General features: G+C 32.8%; 1 protein-coding gene across 1 annotated transcript; it reads left to right on the top strand.

Moving 5' to 3' along the window:
- The first annotated feature begins 4,669 nt into the window (after positions 1-4,669).
- On the top strand, positions 4,670-8,750 carry LOC144562755 (inactive receptor-like serine/threonine-protein kinase At2g40270). Its single transcript, XM_078312009.1, has 12 exons — positions 4,670-4,895; positions 4,994-5,126; positions 5,533-5,604; positions 5,726-5,869; positions 5,964-6,092; positions 6,206-6,261; positions 6,460-6,909; positions 7,037-7,227; positions 7,379-7,511; positions 7,601-7,755; positions 7,844-8,038; positions 8,204-8,750. Exons 1-12 carry the CDS (start codon positions 4,805-4,807, stop codon positions 8,462-8,464), a joined length of 2,010 nt encoding a protein of 669 aa, XP_078168135.1. The 5' UTR covers positions 4,670-4,804; the 3' UTR covers positions 8,465-8,750.
- The last annotated feature ends 2,004 nt before the right edge of the window (positions 8,751-10,754 follow it).

A 10,754-nucleotide genomic window follows, 5' to 3' on the forward strand; every position in this document is an offset into this window, starting at 1 on the left:
AATTAATTTTAGTAAAAATTCAAAAACTTCAAATTCCAAAAATTTTAACTTAAAAAGTTTAGGGTCCCAAGAGTTGAAGAGATGTTTCTTTAACAACCAACCGCGCATACCAACCGTATAATTTACTGCAGTAAATTTATGATGCTTTTTTACCTCTCTCTCTTATCAATTAATGACGGTAGATGAAATGAGAGGACAGTACGAGGCAGTATTCTAATTCCGTATAAAACCTCAACTTGTGAAGGGTGCAAACGGATCGGATACGGATTGGATAGTGATCCGTATCCGCTTTTATTTTTTGGATACGCATACATATCGAATATTTGACGGATACGTACAGATACGGATTAGATATTGGATATTCGTAGATATATACATAAATATTTTTGCAATACATATTAAATTATATAGTATATATCTACTATTTAGATACGGATAATTAAAATTCAAAAATATATATGCATTTACATCCGTACAGATATTTGAGTATCAAATATCTGTATCTAATTTTCAAATACGGATCCGAATACATTCAGATATCATGAGCAAAACTAGGGTGTGATGTGCTCACCAAGAGAGTTTGGTGAGCACAACTTTAAAAGTATATCGGGTCGGCTTTAAATGACAAATCCAAACCGTTAAAATCCATGTACTTCATAAGTGATGCATGTACATGTAAAATTTTGAAAGTTTCAAATTCATTTGCTATAAGGTCAAGCAGTCAAAGAAATGAACATTTGTATTTATGTATAAATTTTTATGTGGTTAATCATGTTATTTTTATTATATATATTTTAGATTTTGTGTACAAAATTTTATTGATTGTAACTTTTTTTTATATAAAATGTTTCATTGTAAAATTTAATTTATTCTGAAATAGATACTATTTTTTTCGAAATAAATCTCAAGAGATCATCATCATGATTAAATTAATTTATTCTAAATAACAGACATTTGATTAAGAATAATTATTCTGCCCCTTATATTCTAAATTACCAGATGAAATATCAAGATTCCATTCCAAATTAGTAATTATATACATTAGTGATTTATTTTTAAAAAGAAAAAAAGATATATAGAAACCATAATTGTGAAGTAATTTCCAATATCTTGATCTACTCAGAAAATTAATTGTGATTACTAAATTTGATAACGATAGGTGCAAGTTTCTGAGTTCATTGAAAATGTAAAACAAATTAAGAGAGGTCTGAATTTAATAAAAAAAAATGTAAAGAGAGGTGTTATAAATGTAAAGGGAATCGAATATTGAACTGGAATAGGGAAAATGGGGCATCAAATAAAATTTAGTCTGATATTTAATCGGAACCATTCAATCTATATCGAGATTCGCACATTTCATTTAAATTTATATAACTTATTTATAAATCATCGAGACAAATTTAATGCAGATTGAACGGTTCTGATTGTGCATCAATCTAATTTTAGTTCGATACTCATCGGAACGCATATGCTAAAAGTACACACACCGTATTATGGTTTTTTTTTTTTACATAATGGCTAGGGACGAAATTAAAAAATTTAGATTAGAGATTAAATAAGTTACTGTAATATAATTTTATTTTATAAAAAGACTAATTGATATAAATATTTATAGAAACTACAAATATAAAAAAAAATTGCTAATTTTTAATTTATAGCAACCTCTAATTAAAACCTAGATTCATCCACTTATGACACCTATATTTAATTATTCTTACATCATATCACAGTAATTTTACAACAATTACGGCTGAAAAAAAAATCTTTTCAAACACCACTTTTCTTTAAATCAATAAAATAATAATCAACATATAAAAATTATTCAGATCGGTTACAGAGAAAATTGGAAGGAGATTTGTAGTGGCAATGCTGAAAATTATTTTATTGGTCCAAAATTCAAAAAAAAATGGGAGCCTCTATGGAAATAAATGTGCATCAAAATTATCACATTCTTTTGAGGCCTCCACAGTGAGTAATGTTTTGGGCTACTTTATAATACTTCAAAAAAAATATACATTGATGTGACTTAAAAAATAAAAAGTAAAAATGTATAATGTAGTGAGTAGATTTGAACTTAAATTTTTCACAACTACAATAAACAACTTTAATTATTAGATTATAATAGGAGGAGGGTTAAAATGGACCCTCTTTTTTGTGCTTCTAACGTGCACCCTTTCTTCATATTTTTATTTTCAAAGTTCAAATAGTTGATTCGAACCTTCCAACGTGTTATTCATATTAAAATGTGCTTGGAGACCAAATTTTACATTTTTTGGAAATTTTTTACTATTTTTTCAGAATTTTTGATTAAACTAAACAATAATAAAAAATTAAGCAAAGTGATGATTTTAAAAAATTCTGAAAAAATAGTAAAAAATTTCCAAAAAATGTAAAATTTGGTCTCCTAACACATTTTAATATGAAGAACATGTTGGAAGGTTCAAATCGACTATTTAAACTTTGAAAATGAAAATATGAGGAGAGAGTGCACATTAGGAGCACAAAAGAGAGGGTGCATTTTAACCCTCCTCTATTAACAAACAAAACTTTAAGAAAAAAAATAATTAAAATTTAATATACATTATTAAAATCTCTATTCTTATATTAAGGATGTAGATGTTTTGATCCATCAACTGTTGTTATTAAGATATAGAAATTTCAAATTGAATATCAGTCATCCAATCAAATAATCTATTTTCATTTTCTATGCATCCTTTTGATATATTTTTATGTATAGAAGTCTAAGTTTATTTAGACACATACTCGTCACAAGTAAATGTTTTGATTTCTCATTTAAAAAAAAAAAGAAACTTTCATAAATCTCCTTATTTGATTTTCAGATACTCGATTTTATAATTAGTCTTGATTTTTATCCATTTTAAAAATATTTATTTAGAAAATGATACGCCAATCACATATGAGATTTTGCTAAATATGATTCAGAAACCCTGTCATCAATAAGGATAGTATGAAAAATGATTAGTAAAAAAATTAAAATATGAATCAGAAATTCTGTCGTTAATACAGATTAATTTCAAAAATAATTTTATGTAAGTTACATCTCCTTGTACATAAAAATTTCTTGCCTTTTCAATATAAACCATGGACGTACTTCATTGGTCCAATATTTGTTGTACAATTTTCTTAATATTATGATAAATTTAAGTTAAACTGTTTTGATTTTTTTTTGTTTCTCATTAAATTTTATTATGCTGATTGAATTTTTATTTATAATTTAAAATTAGAACTAATATGTTTTAATTTTACTCAATGGATATTGTTGAATAATTATTCTTTTTATTAATCTAACTTTTATGAAAATATGTTATTTTGTATGAGATTGTTTTTTGTTCTCTTATAATATGCTCAATTACAGCGCACATGCACGATACTAGTTTAAAGTTACAGAGTAACTTAGTGCCCTTTGAAATACACTAATTAAGATCTGTCTCTGTTGTGAATATACTTTAACATCTCAATTTTGCATCTCAACTCTAAATAAATCATGTAAATTTGATTTGTTTGCAATTGCCTAAAAGTTTCTCATTTGTAATTCCTTTTATGTTCTGTTATTTTCCAAAAACAGGACCCATTTTCAAAAGATTGAACATAATCACCAAAATTAAAAATATCTATTAATTTAAAAATTAAGCATATTAAGTAATATATTTTAGATAGAGATAAAAATAATATAACATAGCCGCATCATGTACAAAATGCTTCTGTTTGTGCTTCCATGTTCTGTGTTTCTAGAATATCCCAACCCCAAAACAACAACATAATAAGCAGCCTTTAATAGAACCAAATATATGTGAACATTAGATAACAGACCGCAGAGCATTGTGTCAGATATACCACAGACCCTCGGAGTGCAATCCACTGACAGTAGGACCCGCACCACCTTAATTGAGACAGCGTTCCGTTCCAATGGAGTAGCGATACAGAGAATTGTATAGAGTATTGTCACAGTGAATCTCGACGGAGGAGGAGTTGAGAACTTAGGCGGAGGCACGTCGTTGTCACGTAGCCGAGGGAAGGATTCTGTTTCTCGGGCCCACGGACTGGGTCAATTGCGCGTCAGGTCCTCGAAACAAAACAAAAAGATAAAAGAGACGGACCCTCCCAGACATATATTATCTTCTCCTGCACTCGTTCTATTCCGTACTGAATCAACTATCTCTCACAGAAATCCGGGCCCCAGAGACTTCTCAACTGGTTCCGACACAGCATATCAGGGTCCAATGGACATCAGAAAATATTCGGTACAATGCCCTCTATGAACTGTTAAATTAGCATTAATATTCGCGTAAACAACTTAGCAACTTTCTTTAGTTAATAAGTACGAATCTAAATGCATATCGAACGGTCTAAACTTGGTATGGACCAAATTTAGTCTGACATCTATTGAAGCAACCCCGCATCCCCACATGATAGAAGAAACAACAGAGCTCAGATAAAGAGGGATTGATATAAAAATGGGAATAAAATAGTGAGCAATGGAAGCCGGCGGCGGGTGCTACGCTGGCTTAGAGATCGACGTGTTAGCAATGCGATTAAAAAAAATAAACAAGAGATTAAAGTATTAACACTTAGTATATTTTTGTATTGTTTTTTCTGGTAATACCTCTCTCTCTCTCTCCTCTTCCCTCTCCATTCCTGGCTTTTCTGGTTATGATGATCACGATGCATGGGTTTTTGATCTGAAGCTTTTCTCTTCTCCTTGCAGTAGAATTTTGATGTTTTGTCAGAAGGCAGGAAAAGGAAATGTATATTCGTGCTAAACTTAAACCCTACAGGTTGTGAAATGAAAATGTATCTTATTAGATGGAATGTATTCCAATTTGTTCTTGTGTTTCATTTTATAAGCAATGGGTGTTTCTCGCTCAATCCAGAAGGTACCAACCAATTCTATACTCTCTTTTTATTTTATTTTTATTATCAAGTTTCCTTCTTTTGCAATTTTTCTTTATAGTGTTTTGTGTATTTGTAAAAGGTTTGGCTTTGTTGCAATTTCGATCTCGAGTGGAGGTAGACCCATATGGAGCAATGGAGAATTGGGATCCAAGAGATGCCAATCCATGTAACTGGAATGGCATTCGGTGTAATAATGGCCAAGTAATTTTGTTGTAAGTTGCCAAATTCAACCTTCTTTTTTGTATTTGTTCTTTGGATTTCCTTAATTGGTAAATGAAGCAATGCATTTTGATTAGAAGATAGACCAGTGGTAAATTAAATTTGTGCCTATCTCTGGATAAATTTGTGTCTACCCCTGAATCACATGTCGTGCCGTGACTAAGTCAGATTTTTATGTGTCATGCTTTGCCATGATCAAATTTGCCGTGATTACGTTAGTCACGCTTTGACCACACGTGATCGGTTTGTCACGTTTGGTCATATTTAACTATTTTTTTCATAATTTATATTAGTTTATTCAAGATTTACTATTTGATCAAGATTTAACGATCCTAATTACATGTGACTCAGTCTGAAGCAATGCATGATGCATTTATGATATTGAAAGTTTATTTGTAGGAACTTAGAGAACCTTTCTCTGGAAGGAACTTTGGCTTCTGAGCTTGTGCAACTCCAGCAATTGAAAGCACTGTACGCATCTCTTCTTTTCATCTATTTTAAGATAATAATCCGGCATCAGCCAGATTTGTATTTTTCAACTAATCTTGGCATTATTTCTAATTTAATTTAATGTAAATATTTATCATGGCAGTGTACTCCGTAATAACAAATTTTCTGGAGGTATACCGACAAAAATTACTAGCCTTGCAATGTTGGAGGTTTTGGATTTGCGAAATAACAAATTGACGGGTGAAATTCCTGCAGAGATAAGAAATATGCAATCCATTGAGCTTCTGTCAGTTAAAATTTCACTAATATCACATAATTATATTTATCTTTATTTGCCCTCAAAAAGCATTAATTTGTTTTTTTTTAATATCATGCTGCAGTTTACTTTGCAACAATGAATTTCATGGCAATAAACCTAGGATTCAAAGGGCTGCATTCATATTTGATCTGGACCATCCGTGCAATTCAGATACTGAATTTGAAAATTTCAATCATGAAACACGACCCACGTAAGATAATTTATACTTTTGAGAATATGCTTTCATTTATTTTTCTTTGTGTTAATTTATTCTTCAGATTAGTCCCTCTATTAATTGTACCATTGTTTTGAATTGGGTCTTAGGTTACGAACAGATGTTTCCTATAGTGATCATCATCGACATGGAGAGAATTTACAAGGTGAAATTTTAATTCGTGATGACTAACATTATATACATTGAGCATGTAAGGAGAATAAGTACAGAATTAGACAGAAAAAGGTAAAAAAAATAAAATAATAATAATTAAATAGACTCCATTTCTAGCTTGACCAGTAAATACCAGCAAACAGTTAGCTCCAAAAATTAGCATCAAGTTTCACATTTTATTTATTAACAGGTGGATTTAAGGAGTTATATCTACTTACCAAAGGCAGTGCACATGCAACAAGGCGCCGACTACTGGACAACTTAGCTGCTCTCCCTTCGAGCTCCACTAACCCTCCTGGTTCCTCTCCAGTTCGATTAACTGGATCTGGTACCTTTGCTGCCTTTACAATCCCTAGAAATTTGCAGTCTCCTACACCTGCACCAGCACCTGCACCACTTACAACTGTTGCTGCACCAGAAGTTGGTACAAGAAAACCAAGTTCTCCTGATGTAATTGATCCTACACCTGCTAAAAAGAAGGCGGCTTTCAAATGGATATATGTTGTTGCTTTTCCTGCGGCGGCTCTTCTTGTTACGGTTGTGGCATGTGTGCTTTTGGTGACACGAAAGAAAACAGGGTCACCTATTAAACCTTGGAAGAGTGGGATAAGTGGCCAGCTTCAGAAGGCTTTTGTAACAGGTATACACACTAATTCTTTGTTCCTTCTTCCTTCTGTCAATTTTAATAATTCACATTATTGAGCATTTTGCATTGTTGATTTTGATTCATATGAAATTAACCCGTATTTCTTATTTTGGATTACAAGGAGTGCCGAAATTATGCCGTGCAGAGTTGGTAGGGGCTTGTGAGGACTTTAGCAATATAGTGACGTCTTTCCAACATTTCAGTGTGTATAAAGGAACACTTTCAGACGGTGTAGAAATTGCTGTTTGTTCCACTAATGTTACATCCTCCAAAGACTGGTCAAAAATTGCTGAAACCCAATTCAGAAAAAAGGTATTTCACATTCTGAAATGTGACTTGAATTGTACCAAATAGGATCAATTCAACCTAATTTTGTCTCATCTATGCCTTAAAAAAAGCATCATATTTTCTCATTTCACCTAGACTAACCTCAAATCACCTGCAATTTGCATATAATCTCTAGATAGATTCGCTCTCGCGAATAAACCACAAGAACTTTGTCAGTCTTCTTGGATACTTGGAGGAGGAGCAGCCTTTCATGCGAATGATGGTTTTGGAATACGCTCCTAATGGCACGGTTTACGAGCATCTACATGGTAATAAATATCATTAATATAAGATCAAACACCGAGAGAGAGATGTGTCTTTTCAAAGCATAATGTGCAAATTAATTTTAATATTGCAGTGGAAGAATTCGAGCACATAGATTGGAAGGTCAGGATGAGGGTTGTTATGGGAGTAGCGTACTGTTTGCAACATATGCACGATCTTAATCCACCGATAACTCACCCCGAATTGCTCTCCACTTCCATCATGCTGTCGGAAGATTATGCTGCCAAGGTATTAACCAAAAACTGAAATTTGAACAACACTGGTCACTGGTGTATAAATATCTCTGTTTTTTTAATTTTCTTTCATATATTGTCAGATTGTGGATGTTAGTGTATGGAAATCGGTGTCATCATCTAGACCAAAGGCCTCTTTTGATGAGGGAGAAACTCTATTGGAGAGGCCATCGGATGTCGATCCAGCTGACAACGTTTACAGTTTTGGAATGCTGCTACTTGAAATCATTTCTGGAAAGCTCCCGTACTCGCCTGAGGAAGGTTCCCTTGAAAACTTGGTAAGATTGGCTTGCAAGAAACAAAAAAAAATAGTGTTTTCCTTTGCTTTTGGGATGAAACAAAGATGAATATCAAAAATACCCCCTTGTAGCTTATTTTTTTTTTACTGTCTCTCTCTGATTTTCTTTTTTTCTCTTAAATGTTATATTGCTAACTTTTTACAGGCCTTGGAATGCATGAACGAGGGCCGAAGCATCGGGTCGCTACTTGACCCCACGCTTAAGACTCACAAAGATAACGAGCTCCAAGCCATATGTGAAATAATCCCACAATGCATCCATCTAAACCCGAAAAAGAGACCGAAAATGCGAGACATCACTTGCACCTTAAAAGAAACCCTTAAAATCTCGCCTGAAGCAGCTACACCGAGACTTTCTCCTCTTTGGTGGGCCGAGCTCGAGATCCTCTCTTGCGAAGCAAGCTAAAAAGAGACCTCTCCTCTCTTATGTAGATACCTCAGTGGGAAACACAATGTTCGAGTCAATACCGGTTCCTTTAACTGTGTGGTTACATAAATTTTCTTGTGTTTTTTTCCCCCTGTTTTGGTGTGTGCTTATTCTTTTATTTATTTCTCCCAATTTATTCTTTGAGAATATATACCTACCTTGAGCCTGCGGCTTGTGTTGTATTTTAAGTTTGTATATGGTGCAAGCAAGAGCAAAGGAAAGGAAATAGAAGTAGAATTTGAGGTTAAGATGTATTTAATATAAATTACTTGTGCAACAGATCTGTCTTCTGTATTTAAATTTAAATAATCACAATTCTATTTTTGTGTGTGATAACTGAAAAGTGTGCATGGTGGCTCCCGCTAATACAAGGATAACATAAGAATGCTTCAATGAACCAAATTGGAACAGTTTAGGATAAGTTTTTAAGAAACCCAATGTACAAATCTCTTCAAAAATACAAACCAAAGTTTTAAGTTTTTAGTCGATCAATGGAAGCTTTTGTATTGTTCATATCAAGCCAACAGCTGTCCATAAAACCTTCTGTGCGATTTGGGTCGTTGCCTGTGTTGCTCTTGCTTTCTTTCTCACTATCTCAGCTCATGCAGCAGTTGATGGTATTTCTCTTTCTGTTGGTTACTTTTTGTATCAATTTTTTTTTTTTAAACTATCTTTTTTGAAAAATTCCATGGCAGCAGCTCCATATTTTTGTGAACTTTCAAAATAGAGTAGGGAAACCTGCCCTGTTGTGATTTGAAAAGAGCAAGTTGATTGTTAGCAGGTGCTGTATTGACTGAACAAGTTTTCATTCTACAAATGCATATGTTTAAACATGTGCTATTAAAGATGTGGGTGCATGATCAAATAATCAGTACCTATATAACACTATCTGCTTTTAATTTTCTCAGTTTTGGCAAATACAAAATTAGACCCAACAAGGCTCATAATCTTCAATTGTCAACTGTGTCTCTGTAAGCTCTGAATTGATCCTTGGCAATCCTCAATTAAGCCCCCATTGTACCACAACTCTGATTTCAATCTTGATAAAACAAACAGTGACCCTAATATTGTGTAAATTGCACAATAGAATGTTTGACGATGAACTGAAAGAGGAGAAAGCAGACATAAACTACCACCCTTATTTTGCCAATCTGACTTGAACATTACCAAAACCTCTCCTTTCAGCCATATCAAGAAGTACTCTACTAGCAGCCCATTAACAGGAGACTCAGGCTCAGTAATTACTGGTAAGAACTAATAACCTACTTCATTATACAATACAAAATTCCAACAAAACCTGCTGCTCCTCTCCACTGTATATATATATATAACATCTAACCTATTATCTCCTAGAGAAAAATTGCCGCCTCCATAGAAAACTACAGAGAAAATCATGGCACTATGCCACTAGATGCATGCATGCCAACTTCTAATCAGATTTATTATCGATCTAAGCATGTGACTTTTAACTTACGAGCACGAAACATATGTCCGAGGCTTAACCACGGTTACTGTAACAATCAACGTCAGTTGTAGAAATGGGCTAACTTTCGACCTTACATTTCTGTGCCAGAAGAGATGACCGCGGCTCGACTTACCTCAATTGCTACAGTAACCGTAGTAGAGGTTAGGGAATAAATGTTTGTTTTCTGAATTTACTGGTAGAGGTTCATCAAGTGATTTTCTACCTTTCTAAAAAAATAGTAAATAAATTTGAAAAAATATAAAATTTAGTTTAAATGTACATATTCATATAGAAACCATATTAAATGGTTCAGATCGATCGTTAGGATTTTCAAATCGAATATTTGAGTCCATAGTGTGAGACAATATGCGCTATGCATAGTACCATAGCCTCACTCATATTTACTTAAGACAATAGGTTGTACAGTAATTGTTTGTTTGTTCATCTAAATTTATTCTCTGCCTTGTAAATTTTGTATTTGCTAGGATCCTTGATCAATGAAATATGAGATTTTACCACTTGTGCTGGAGACATATAGTATGAACCGCCAACTTAATGACTGTAAATTAATTTAAATGGTTGAGCGTTAGTATTACTGTAATTTCTTTCAATTTTATTTTGGATTTCTTTGTAGCTAGCGCATCTGACCAACAAACAAGTTCTTATATAGCGCCTGCATGCAACATATATATATAAGAAACTAACAAAGCAATATTTATTAAAAATTTACAATTATTAATCTAACAGAGTTAACTTTTATATATACAAAGCTAAACCCATATTTTCTTTTGGACCAGTACTAAT

This window comes from Carex rostrata, chromosome 12 (assembly GCF_964058835.1).
Source record: "Carex rostrata chromosome 12, lpCarRost1.2, whole genome shotgun sequence".
NCBI classification, from domain to species: Eukaryota; Viridiplantae; Streptophyta; class Magnoliopsida; order Poales; family Cyperaceae; genus Carex; species Carex rostrata.

What these genes read in the sequence shown, in the direction of transcription:
- LOC144562755 (XM_078312009.1), top strand. Translation starts at nt 4,805, where the DNA reads ATGAAAATGTATCTTATTAGATGGAATGTATTCCAATTTGTTCTTGTG. An exon ending in GGTTTACGAGCATCTACATG is followed by an intron (nt 7,512 to 7,600) that starts GTAATAAATATC and finishes TTAATATTGCAG; the next exon opens with TGGAAGAATTCGAGCACATA. An exon ending in CGGAAGATTATGCTGCCAAG is followed by an intron (nt 7,756 to 7,843) that starts GTATTAACCAAA and finishes ATATATTGTCAG; the next exon opens with ATTGTGGATGTTAGTGTATG.